The following is a 13,878-nucleotide window of genomic DNA, read 5'->3' on the forward strand; positions in this document are numbered from 1 at the left end:
GTTTAGGATATCTGTTTGTGTTGTGCAGCTTTTTTGCTTGAAGGACGATTGCCTCCAATTCACTGAACACAGCTAAGCACAGCAAATAAATTTGCCTGTAAAGGCAATCTGAATACTATTGAGGAAAATAAAGAATTTAATCAGAATCAAACCTCCCTTCCCCAGAGAAAAGCCCATTTGGATCACATGTATTTGTACCATTGGCTGGCACATCAAGTTAAGTTGCAAGTCAGTTTATTGCTGGGATCTACCTTGCATGTGATCCAATGGAAGTGGCAGGAAGTGACTATTTAACAATACTAAATTCTTGATGCTGGATTTGAAAAAGCCTTAAGGCCACAAGGTTGCACTGTGATGATCTGAGATAACAAGGTGTAGAGCTAGATGAACACAGCTGGCCAAGCAGCAGGAAAGCTGACATTTTGGGGCCTAGATCCTTCCTCAGAAGAGAAACTCAACCTCACCCTGAGGAAGGGCCTAGGCCTGAAACATCAGCTTTTCTACTCATGATGCTGCTTGGCCTGCTGTGTTCATCTAGCTCTACATCTTGTTGTGTCAGATTCTCTGGCATCTGCAGTTCCTACTATCACTGATCTTTACAAGTTCAAGACAAATACCACTAGAGGACTTAAAAACCAAGTAGCTAGTTAAGTATGGATTAGTGCTAGACTTCCCTCTGAATGCAAGTCATTTCTACATGGCATCAAAAGCCAAGCTATACTAGGTAGAAACCTGGTCTTTGCACCTACAGGACACTTTAGCATGCAGCAATCCATTGGCACAGCTAAGAATTTTTGATTGAGATTTTTTCTAAAAACATCACATCCTTCATAGGAATGAGAACATGCAAACTTTACATTGTTTCAGTGACAATTAACAATTAACTAGTTTAGTTTGGGAAAATTGATCAACATGGACAAGTTAGACTGAGGCATTTGAATTCAGTCATGCAGCACAGAAGCTAACTTTGCCAATTACCACTTTTCAAAGGAGATGCCTCTTGCAGCTGGTGATCTGCAATTGTTTGAGGTGAAGATTTATAGCTCAGGTTGCTGTTTTTTTCACTATGCTGGCAAGTTAGTAGACACTCACCATTCTAGGTAACAGTGTGCCTCTGGTGAAGCAGCATTCTGCTCCACTTGTTACTTATGGGTCTTAAGCAGACCAGTCTGCAGATGTTGTAAATCAGGAACAAAAATTGCTAGAAGAGCTCAGCAGGTCAGGCAGCATCTGAAGAAAAATTTGGTCCAGTGACCCTTCCTCAGTAGGAATGGTAGCTGAGGAAGTGTCTGTTTATGTGCAGAAATGAGGGGGTGGGGGCAGGGAGTAACTGCTAGGACAGAGCCTAGAGACAGGACAGCAGTTGGATGGGCAGGAGTTGATAATGATCTGGCTAGGAGGGTGAACAGGGGACTTGTTAGTGACAAACCACAGTTGTGTAATGGCAGACTGTGATAACAAGTCACTAGTCAATAGACAATAGGTGCTGGAGTAAGTCATTTGGCCCTTTGTGCCAGCACCACCATTCATTATGATCATGGCTGATCATCCTCAATCAGTATCCTGTTCTTGCCTTATCCCCATAACCCTTGATTCCACTATCTTTAACAGCTCTGTCTTTGAAAGCATCCAGAGAGTTGGCCTCCACTGCCTTTGGGGCAGAGCATTCCAAATATCCACCACTCTGGGTGAAGAAGTTTTTCACCAACTGTTCTAAATGGCCTACCCCTTATTTTTAAGCTGCGTCCTCTGGTCCTGGACTCCATCAGCAGAAACATGCTTCCTGCCTCCAGTGTCTAATCCCTTAATAATCTTATGTCTTAATCAGATCCCCTCATCCTTCCAAACTCGAGTATACAAGCCTGGTTGCTCTAATCTTTCAACATATATAATCCCACCATTCCAGGAATTTGTTTGGGGTAGGAGGCTAGGACAAAGTTCATGCCAAGGTTATTGAACTTGGCACTGAGTCCAGATGGCTACAGGGTTCCCAAGTGAAAATAAGGTGTTCTTCAGCTTTCTTGGAACACTGCAGCAAACCAGAGGCAGATGTTGGCCAGGGAACAGGATGATGTGTTAAAGTATCAGGCAACTTCAGTTTTTTTGCAACCTGGACATACATGTGCTGCAAAGCAGTCATCCAGTCTATACTTGGCTTCCCCAATGTAGAGGGGACCACATTGAGCAGCAAATGTAGTAGACTACATTGTGGGAAGTGCAGGTAAAGTGCTGCTTCATCTGGAAGCTAGGTAAGACCCTTGGACAGAGGGAGGTGGTAAGTGGGCAGATGTTGTAGCTTCACCAGTTGCAGGGGAAGGGGTCATGGGGCTGTGGGTGGAGTTTTGGAATGATGGAAGAGTGAACCAGCATGTCACCAAGGGACCAGACCCTGCAGAAAGCTGTCAAGGAGGGGAGGGGGCATGTGTTTGGTGGTGGCAAAGACTCAGATCTTCTTGATGTGGATGCTGGTGGGATGGTAGGCAAGAACCAAGAAATTACAGCACAAGAACAAGCCCTTCAAGCCTGCACTGACATGCTGCCTGCCACAACAAAAACCCTTTACTCTTCTAGGGACTCTCTATTCCCATCCTACAGATGGGAAAGACACATCACATCTGCTTCTACTACCTCCCTGGCAGCAAGTTCCAGATGCCCACTAGTAAAAACTTGCACCTTAAGCCAATGTCCCCCAGTAACTGACTATTCCACCGAGGGGGGGGGGGGGGGGGGGGGGGGGAAGGGAGGAGGAGGAGAAGAGCTCCTGGTTGTCCACACCCTTCAGTCTTGCAGACTGATGTAGTCAGCCCTCAACTTCTGTTGTTCCAGTGAACATGACCCAGTTTCTCTAACTACTCCTCAGAATGTCCTCTAACAGGCAACAATCGTGTTAAATTGTCTGTACTCTGAAGCCACCACATTCTTGTCAGTGTGATGTCCAGAATTGACCATATTCCAAGTGCACCCCAAGGTTCTTTAAAAATGCAACATTACCTGCCAATTTTTAAACTCAATAACCTGCCCAATGAAGGCAAGCATGCCACATGCCTTTGACTACTTTCACCTACACTTAGTGACTAATGTACCTGTAAACCTAGATCCTGCCACTTATCAGTACTCAAGGGTTCTGCCATTTAGTGTATAGTGTATTAATATAGTGGATTGACTTTCTGAAACAACCTCTTATGAGTTAACTACATCTGCATCCAAGTCACCAACTGATTCATATCCTGCTGTATCCTCATCTGTAAACTTAAATCAAACTAGTTACATTTTCCCCCAAAAATCATTTTTGAAATAGCAAGGGTTCCAACAATGCTCCCTGAGCAATGTCACTAGTCACAGCCCTCCATTCAGAAAAACACCATTCCATAGCTCTCATCTATGACAGCCAGTTTTTAAAAATATCCATCAAGCTCATTTGACCCTGTGCAACTTTGCACAATATCTGCAATGTGGGACCTTGTCAAAGGCCTTCCTGAAATCCATATAGACAACACCCACTGCCCTATGCTCACTGATCTTTGCCACTTCCTCAAAAAACCCTTAAGTTGCAGACATGACCTCCCCTTCACAAAACCATGTTGCCTCTCACTTGCTAATACTCTCAAGTGGGGAGTAAGTCCTACTCAAGGAATCTTCTCCAATAATTTCCCTACCACTGGTGCAAGGCTGAGCGGTAATTAGCTGGATTGTCCTTACCACCCTTGAAGGGGAACCCAACATTTGTTGGGGGGGGTGTACAGGAAATGGATTGGACCCAGTTGACAATGATGCTGGGGAATCCTTGTTGGAAGGACACAGACATGAGGTTCCCTTTTATCTTGGTTTGCTGGGGTGGGTGGTACCACTTTTAGTGGATGGTATGGGGGAGGGGGTGGTCCAGCTGTACATGTTTGTAGCCAGAACTACTGTTTGAGTGCTCTGCCTACTGGAATTCTAGTCTTTGGTTGCCTTGTCCTAGGCTGGATGATTTTGTCCCAGTCAAATTGGTGTCCCTTTATCCACATGTTGACAAAGTTGGTCATGTCTCTTGGTAGCTAGTCAGTGTTGTGACTCTTGATAAGGCAAACTGGAAGTAAACTAGCTACATTTTTGGCAGTCTTTGCAACAGAACTAGCCAGAGAACTACAAAAAAGGAGACAAACACCTAGCAGGTGGCTCAACCCACTCAATCCACTCTCCAACAATTGCTCAAAAGGACACTGGAACAGATGAGGACAAGATAATGGTCTCCTTGGACTTGATTGCACTATTTACATCCATAAAACAACCCCCAGCTAGTGGATCAATAGGCTCACTACTGGCAAGAGCATGGATACAGAAACTCAGTGAAGACAGCATCCTCAAAACTGACAGCACCTCAAGCCAGTGAGCTCCAAACCAGCATGTGCTGGAAAGGCATGAACGTGGATTATGTACTCAACTGCAATAGCAATCATCCTAATACCCACAAATGGAGCTGCATGAAAACACTGTTCAAGTGAGATGCAACATACTGAAGCTACACAAGCACTGAGGAAGAACATCCAAACAGCATCTTTAGGAAAACAGCTGCCCAAAAGCATTAATTCAATATACTTAGACAACAAAACAACATGCCCAGAGACACTAGTGACCCAACATACATTAAGGACATCTGAAGTGACGGGATTACTCCACCCAGTAGGAATCATGGTAGCCCATAAACTGACAGCTAGCAACAAGGATCCATCAGCCACAACAGAACTGGTATCATTTACCAGGTAACATGTAAGCCTGCCAAAAACATTCCATGGGCAAACAAGCAGGAAGCTGGCCATCAGGATTCATGAAATGCCTACTAGCTACCAAGAGACAACCAACTATCACTCATTTCAATACATGCAGACACATAGGGACACCAATTTGACTGGGACAACGGAGCCATCCCTGAATAAGAAAATTCAGGGAGGCCTGACACTAACTGGAGCTCCATTAACAAACATGTAGAGCTGGACCCTATGATACCAGCCACTAAGAAAAATCTTGAAGCAATACCATGCACCCCAGCAAACTGGGGATAAATAGCAAGCAGGACACAGAGCACTTGTCCTCCTGCTGGGTAACATCTACAACTATACCAGCTCAGTAAGTCAAACAACAACTGTATTGCAAGACAATAGCTGATTGGCAACAAATAGGAATATTGTATTTACTACTCTTGTAGGCCAACTCCATCTAGTTTGTAATAGTCTCGGATGCAAGTTTAGATTTTCCAACCAACCTCAATGTTTAGTGGAATATTGCAATATTGTGCAGTCGTCACACATTAACAAACTATCAATGTTTTAAGCTAGCACTACCAGAGCAGCTGGTTGAGAAGAATGGTTAATTTAGAAAAGTTAGCTGAACTCTGCCAGCCTAAGGCTGGAAGTTTACACTAAGTGGAAATGTTAGGGAAGGAGAATTACCTTTGAAAGACTGGGTGACTAGGTGGCTTAGCGAACAGATCTAATTGATGTTTGTTCAGGAAGGAAAACAAACTCTAGAGAAGTGAATTGCTCAGGGCACAAGTAATTGTCAGAAGATAAGGTGAATGGAGAGTATTTTTCCATCTGGGGTAGTGATGAGGTACAAACATTAGATTTTTTTTTCAAAGTTAATTGGGTACACCCACAATAGCCATAGACCAAAACCCAGAAGGTGTTTTAGGGCCAAGAGCTCAGTCAAATGGACCATCTCCCATTTGGGCCACAAAACATGGCATTTAACATTGAGGTATCTGTATATTGCGAGGAGCCAAGTAATCCAGCATTACCAACTTACATCATTGTAGATGAAGAGTGCTCCAGAACAGCAAGAGTCAATTAACCAACAGGATATTACTGTAAAGCATCAATTCTGCAGTCTTACAATAAGACAGATCTGAATTTTAACTTTGTTCTAAGTGTTAAAATTGTGCTAGCTACGAATATACCAAGATATTTGAAGAACTGGAATAATTCAACAAGTCTGGACAATGTTTGCTCTTGTCTCTAGTATTTGGGGAGCATGTTTGTTATCCATTTAAGTCATAGCAGAACCATATATTCTGCAGACTCAATTACTATTCATTAGACTTGATATTGCAAGGCAAGTTAGAAGGAGGGATGATCTACTATGGTTTCTTTATAAGTGTATTGAAACAGGATGGTGGTAGATGGAAGCAGCATTAGTTGAGGATAGGTTTGGAGCTGTATTTGAAATTTTAAAAATGGCTACAATACCAAATTTGGAACAATTTGAAGAAAAATACTTCAACTGGAGAAACCCAATTATCTTCAGGCCAACAATAGGCTAAGGTTGCCAGTCCATGTATTGAGTAGGGTAATAGCCTTTATTGAAATCCACATAAGATTAAACTGCTGATAAGTACTTTCAACACCATCATCCTCTCCAGACAGATCTCAACACAGATACCTTAGTCTCAGCTGCTCCCTATGCAATTGCATCTCAGCTTTTGAGCCATAGGCTGCAGTTGTGATCAGTAACTGCACCCTTCCCACAACACTGCTGCACAGCCCAGACCACAGAGCCAGTCAAATCCATGTACTGTTTACATAGCTTGCTGCCACAGAAAAAGGTGGCCAAAGGCCCATCACCTCTTGGTAGTGACCTCCTGCAACCTCTTCCATCACAGAAGATGGAACCTAAACATGCACAAGGAACTGCACAAAACTTCTTTCCAGCCATTCTCAGACTGCTGAATGGACTCCTGCTTCAAATAATGTAACTGGTTTGCCTCCAAGTTTAAGAATCTGTACATCCTTTGCTTGCTGTGATCACTTGTAAACAAAGCTTCACTATTTTGGTATGTGACAATAAAAATCAAAAAACCAAAGACTGCAAATTGGCAAGTCATGCAAGCTTCTCAACTCTTCACCTTAGTGCACCCTGCTTAACGTCCTGACCACCCCAACTTAGGATGGCATGGGAGATATTTAGTTTCTTGGCATTCAACTGACCAAGTTGTCACAAAAAGTGTGAAAACTCTTTGGCATGCTCCCTGCCAGTCACAGCTATTCAGTCTACAATAGAACAAATTTGTTATTGATATAACAAAATATTTGAACAGTATTCACAATCTGACCACAGCTTCTATACGCAGTATGACAAGCTTTTCCATTTCTCTGTAGAAGAAATTCTAAGATATTAAACTATTGTGTTATCCAACTATAGAACAGAACAGTACAGCACAGAACAGGCCCTTCAGCCCACAATGTTGTGTTGACCATTGATCCTCATGTATGCACCCTCAAATTTTTGTGACCATATGCATGTCCAGCAGTCTCTTAAATGACCCCCATGACCTTGCTTGCACAACTGCTGCTGGTAATGCATTCCTTGCTCTCAACTCTGGTTGCGACTGCCTAAGGATCTTGCAGATCTGTTTCACTAATGGCAACTGGATTTCATATTCCAAAAGATTCTTGCTCCCCAAAGTAGGTGACAAGTTCAAACAAACTACAAATTAGACCACATTTGAGGGCTGGAGGACTGCCAACATACAGGTCAATTCTTGTCCATGCACCACAGCATTACCTAATCTGAAGTACACAGGAGTGCAACACATTATCAATGTTAGAAAGGTTAAAGTACAGCATGAAGTCATACAGCCAAATCACTGGATCCTTGACTGGACTTGTTTTTAATCTTCACAACTTCCATCAGGCATGAACTACTTGCCAATTCCACTATTACTGCCTTTAGTTCAGTTAACTACAGGCAGCTACTGCCCACCTTCTAGCTGCTCTAGAAGTTTAACTTTCACTCCCAGACAATGGTGCTGGACAGGGATTACAGGATGAAGCAACATGACCAACAAGTGGAATATAATGTGGGTAAAATGTAAGATTTTGCAGCAGGAAGAGAACAGTTGAATACTATTGCAATTTAAAAGATTATATTGGAGGTATTTGGGAACCCTCATCCAAGAGTCACCAAAAGCTAAATAAGTTGGTTAACTGGGCAGGCAAAATAGAATGCTGGCCTTTATTTCAAAGGGAATGAAGTTTTCAAAGAAGTGGGTCTTACTAGAAATACAAGTCAATTATCAGACCACAACTGGAATGCAGTGAAGAGTTTTGGGACCCTTACCCAAAGGGCAGCATACTGGTTTTGGAGCAAGTTGAGAAAATTGCTTGGTTGGTTTTGTGAACAAATTTGAGAATCCTTGTAGTACAGGGGATGCCATTCAGCCCACTGAATCTGCAGCAACACAAGATCATCCACTTCTCCCCATAACTCTGCCTCTCTTTGGCCTGTGGTTGGAAGTATATGATATGGTGAGAATGTGTAAACTCCTGTCACAAAGCTGGGCTTGATCCTAAGTCCTGGCACTGAGGCAACAGTACTAACCACTGAGCCACCATGCTGCCCTCATCATGATATGGAGGCCTTACTGACACTTTCAATCTTTTAGGGAGTTTGCTTGTGTAGCTGGAGGTAATTACCTCTTGTCAGGCAGCTGGAGGGCACCCATTTGAGGAAAGACCCATTTAAGACAGATGAGGAATCTTTTCTCCCCATCACCCAAGTTAAAAGATTTTACAAATCATGCCTAGTTTGCTGATTTCTGCCTTTCATACTAAGAAATTTGCATTATAAATGGATTTTAGCTGTCGAACAAAGATCTGAAGGAGAGTCATTGGCCCTAAAATGCCAACTGCTTTCTCTCCTCAGATGCTGCAACCAGCAGTTTCTCCAGTTTCAGATTTCTAGTAGTCATTTTGTTATTGAACAAATCATCCTGGACTCAAAAGCATTAACTTAAAATCAGAAATGCAGAAGGTAGCAATTTGAAACAATAACTGCTGGCAAAACCTTGGTCTGGCATCATTTGTGGGCAGAAAGTAGTGTTAATATTTATGCACGACACCTCAGGACTGAGCTAGGAAATTGATATTTATGCCAATGACATCATTGGGCTGGCAGGTGGGAAAGGAAAGGCAAGGTGAGCAGATAGATGGAGACAGAGGTGTGAGCTACTAGAGGGGATTTTGTAACAGACCAGGATAGAAAAAGCTACACAAGTGTCAGAGGGCTGAGCACAGGAATGAATGGGTAGGTTGTGTTGAAGGCAACCCAGGAACTCCATTCGATACCACTAATTCTATCCTTGTTTTTTAACCCCACCTTTGCACTATACCTTGTCAGGACATCAGCTGTTTTTAGCACAACAACCCATTCTTACCCACCCAGAGGCCCATCACATTAGGTGGGCTGCTTTCAGCACAGCCTAAATATTTCTAGAATAGAACAGGCATGCATTCATCTATTAAAACAGACTTGAGCCATTCCTCTAAAGAGAGAAACATGCAGCTTGAAAGGTTAAACATTTCACTCCAACTGAATGAATTAGGGAATAAAAATCTGCAGTGTATGCCAGGACGAGAATTTAAGCTAAAGAGAATTCGTGATCTTGATTAGATGAACAGATTCTAAGAGCCAAGCTACCTACGTTTGTATGTATAGTATCAGCGCTATTATGGAGGCTTCTTGACGCACAATTAAAACTCATTTACATCGGAAACATTAGCCTACAATTAAGACTTTTTACAGAGAAACTGCGCATCAAGTCTTTTGGGAAAGGGGAGAAGGAAGGAAGGAAGAAAGAAAAAGAGAGAAGAACAATGTGACTTGGGCGAACCGCTGGTTAAAAGGCAGGAATTTGGAGCGGAAGTAAAATGTTTTTCTCCAAACTGGGCGGTGGTCCAGTCTCCTTAAGTAAAGATAACGGTCCTGAGCTTCCGCAAGGCTGGGAACTGTATAAGTTATTGTCGCGATCTGCAACATACCCTGAACACAAAAAACCCCAGACAAGGCAGAAGGTAACGCGTGAGGAGCTTTTATTCTGTGTCAAGAGAACGCTTTTGTAGCCTGTACCTCCTCCCGCCCCTAGATATGTACAATGTAGGCTGTCCTCCTGGGCATGATCCATTACCAGTAGCTGAAAACACTGGTGTCAGAGTGGGCGGGTGAAGTGCGAACGAGAGCCAAGCCCAGGCTGCTAACGGTGAATTCCACCCCCGTCCTGGGACGCGGTGCCAACATTCAGAGATGAACGCGTACCCCTTGAAGGGGCCACTAAATTATTAAAACCCTGCAGCGTCGAAACAGGCCCATTCGGCCAACCGAGTCCGCACTGACCCTTCAGGTCAGTACCCCATCCAGACATTTCCGTGAGACCGCGCCCCCCCCGTACTTTTCACGTCCAATCCGCCGAATCGGCACATATCAGGACGCTGTGGGACGACATACCATAGCCAATCCACCTAATCGGATCTCTCTGCACACACACAGGACAGCCACACTGACAGAGAGAATGCCTAGAGTTACACGGGGGGGGGGGGGGGGGGGGAGGGCGCGAGCGCGAGGATATAATGAAGCCGGTTATTTTTAAAACTCACACCTGTTGTTAGGTGCGATAGGAGGAAGAAAAAAATTGTGGTGAAACAAAAGTTATTTTCTTTAGGTCGCCGGGCACCATTAGCTGAAAAACTCGACGCAGTCAGTAACAGCGCAACTATCTAGTCGAAACCGGGGCCCAGCCACTACCAGTAAGGTGGCGGAGCACTAACGTCCCTGCTTGTCGCCCTCTTACCGAGAATCGCCTTCCTGCGGTCGGTGTGGGGTTGGTCGGTATAAACCCACTCGAAGTCCTCGCGGGCCACTCGATTGCCCATGGTTACTGTTTGGAACGTGCCGCACCGGCTCGAGCAGCTCCCGTTAGCCGCCTCCTCCCTACTGCGTCCGCCTTACCCACCACGCAGCCGCAGATGGACACCACCTTCCTACCTACCCTCGGCCAGCTTTTTTAAAGAGGCGGATGGCCCCGCCTATCGCCGACTTTGAATTGTTAATTGAACGATCCACGACTTTCTGTCGGGAAAACTCTTTCCACTGCTAATTCCGCACTTCTGGGAGATTTTTAAGAAAATAAAATAGAAGATCATGCACACGCAACTAACGTGGCCTTATAGTTTTGGCGGTTATTCATCGGGCCTGATGATGTCACCGTGCCTGAACTGTTGGCAATGGGGGGATTGATTCCTGTCAGCAGCTAACTTTCTCTCTTAAACCGCAACTTTCATCACATACGTCGCCATTGGTAACACGGAGTTGACCCCGACTGAATGTTGAAGACTGGCATATTTCAAGATCTAGGGCTATGTGCTGAGGGAAGCACTAAAGCTTGTGGTAAGTGCCATGCGAAAAGACCACGGTCTGAGGTCCTCCTGCTGAAGGTAAATGAAGGTACGTTCAGCGATCGGCCCCTCCTATAAAATATTTGTAAATATTAGCGTTGTATGTGTTGAGAGGGGTTTTGTGTGTAGCCAATCTCAAACATTTGTGTGTCTACTTGATATGCAACTGTGTAGAACCGAACTGCTTTTGTGTCAATGTATACATACAAAGATTTTTTTATGAAACAAAATATATATTTTTGGAAATAAAAAAAGCTTGGTGTCTGTTTGGACCCACCGAAGTCAAACCAATGGTCTTCTCTGACCACTGCCTCCTGCTGGCTGACTGTCTAACACAGGATGACCAGCATGCTGACAAGGGAACATGGAAGCTAAATATTAAATTGTTATATTGACCCCAGAAAACATTGATGAGCACAAAGGGATTACACAGGCTGTAGAACCGTGAAGCTCTTCTTTGAATCTCCAAAAGACTGGTGGGAAACAGTCAAAGGGAACATCAAGAGGTTCTTTATCCTTAAAGGAGGATGAGAGAGAGTTGGGTAAAACTGTCCAAACTCCAGAAAATCATGCAGAACATACTCTTGCTAGAGGCAATGGGGGTCAATATCACAGAGGATTTCAAGGGGCTGAAGAACAGCAAGCCTCGCTGTTTGCCTCAGACGGACTCCAAGATATTCTTCCAGTCTAAGGTCTGTACTTCTTCCAGAAGGTGCACAAGGAGACGTCTGTGCTCAGAAGCCTGAAGAAAGCAGATGGCTTAGTAAGGTCATTTCAGTCTGACATCGTGAGTGTCAGCAAATCTTTTATGCCAGACTGAATGAAGCAAAGCCCACAGACAGAACAGCCTCCCAGTTGTTCCTGTCCCCTATCATGGAGGTCTTAGACAACAGCAGGTAGGAGAGGCTGGACCAGTCGTTATCCCTGGATGAGCTGACTAAAGCCTTTGAGTCCTTGGAAAAGAATAAAACTCCCAGAATCAACAGCTTACTGGCCAAGGTGTATTCTGTGGGACTTGATTGGTCAGGATCTGTTGGAGGTGTATGCCAGTATACTTCTGGCATGTACCATGAGTGAAGCCATGAGGAAAGGTACTATCACCCTCATCTACAAGCTGAAGGGGGAGAGGGAGGAAATTAGAAATTGGTAGCCAATATCATTGCTGAATGAAGACTATAAAATCTTGTCTAAGGTCATCGTCTACCAGGTCAGAATGATATCTAGAGCTTTCCGTTCCTCAGGGATATGATTGCCTACATGCAGGACAGAAGAATGGGCACCTGCCTCATTAGCATGAACCATACATGTGGGATGTGCTCTCCAAAATGGGCTTTGTGGAGGGAATCTGCAATTAGATCCGACTGCTCGACACCAACATCATTAGTGCAGTCTCAATCAATGGGTGGGAATCAGAAAGCTTACCGATCAGATCCAAAGTCAGGCAGGTCTGCCCATTCCCTCCTGCCTTGTTTGAGTGTTGTATAGAGCCCTTTGCTGAGTCAATCAGGAAGGAAATGAGTTTGAGAGGGGTGACTATTCCACGTAGCTGAGGCCTGCAGGTCAAAGCCTCCCTGTCTCTGTACATGGGTGACACTGCCATTTTCTGCTTGGATTGGCTGTCAGTGCACAGACTCAACAGCATCTGTGACCAGTTCAAACTAGACTCGGATGCCAAGGTAAATTGAGCCAAGAATGAGGTTGTATTCTTTTCTTTCAACATCAGTACAGATTACCTGAAGGTGCTGGGAATATGGTTCAGAGGGGTCAGGATGTGCATAAAATTTTGGGAGGAGCATATCGCCAAAGTGAAGCAGAAACTGGTCCTTTGGAGCAGTGCTTCCTCTCTATTGCGGGTAAAATCCTAGTCATCAGGTGTGAGGCACTCTTTGTTGTCATATGTAACCTGGTCCCTCCCCCAAAACTATGCTATTTCAGCCACCCGAGCTATCTTCCATTTCATCTGGAAGCCTAAGGTAGACCGGATTTGCATGTACTGTATGTATCAAACTCTGGATAAGGTGGGGCTAGAATGTACCCAATGTTGCCCTCATCCTGATAGCTACCTTTGTGTACGGTTGAAACAAGTTGTGGACCCTCAGTAGGCTAACTCCAAGTGTGACTACATATTGAGGTTCTATCTATCCCTGTTGTTGCGGAGAATGGGAATAGCCCTGCTGCTGTGGAACACTCCAAATCATTGGACTGTTCTGTATCACCTGTCCTTTGCAGAGAAATTTTCAAAGAAAAACACCTTTGACCACAAGTCCATCAGGAAGTGGTCAGCACATAGCGTCCTTGAGGTCCTGCAGAAAAAGGAGAGGATGGATCCTATCGCTTGGTTCCCTGAGCGCACTGTCAAAGTCATTCGGCAGGAATGCCTTATCACCAGAACTTTCCACCAAATACGACATCGCTTGGCTGGGTGGTCAGAACAGCACGAACTATGAGATCTATTGTGTATGCCTGGTCAGCCTGCACCACTACATGATCTCCTCAAAGTGGCCGTGGTGGGATTGAGACTGGCACACACCTCCTTCTAGAATGCGCCTTTGCAAAGGAGTCTGGAGCAAGATGCAATGGTTTTTGTCAAGATTCATCCTGAGCAGATCTGGGATGTGGGACTCTGTGTGGTACGATCTGTTCCCCAGGATGCACACCACGACAAAAATCTACT

At 44.4% G+C, this 13,878-nt stretch overlaps 1 protein-coding gene across 1 annotated transcript in view; it reads right to left on the bottom strand.

The window, feature by feature from the left end:
- degs1 (delta(4)-desaturase, sphingolipid 1) overlaps positions 1 to 10,788 on the bottom strand; it is a 35,885-nt gene extending 25,097 nt beyond the window's left edge. Inside the window, exon 1 of the mRNA XM_048530541.2 lies at positions 10,601 to 10,788. Coding sequence (XP_048386498.2) covers positions 10,601 to 10,682 — 82 coding nt within the window. The 5' untranslated portion in view covers positions 10,683 to 10,788. The remainder of the gene's footprint in view (positions 1 to 10,600) is intronic.
- Between the last annotated feature and the right edge of the window lie 3,090 nt (positions 10,789 to 13,878).

The sequence above is a fragment of the Stegostoma tigrinum genome, chromosome 4 (genome assembly GCF_030684315.1).
Source record: "Stegostoma tigrinum isolate sSteTig4 chromosome 4, sSteTig4.hap1, whole genome shotgun sequence".
NCBI lineage: Eukaryota > Metazoa > Chordata > Chondrichthyes > Orectolobiformes > Stegostomatidae > Stegostoma > Stegostoma tigrinum.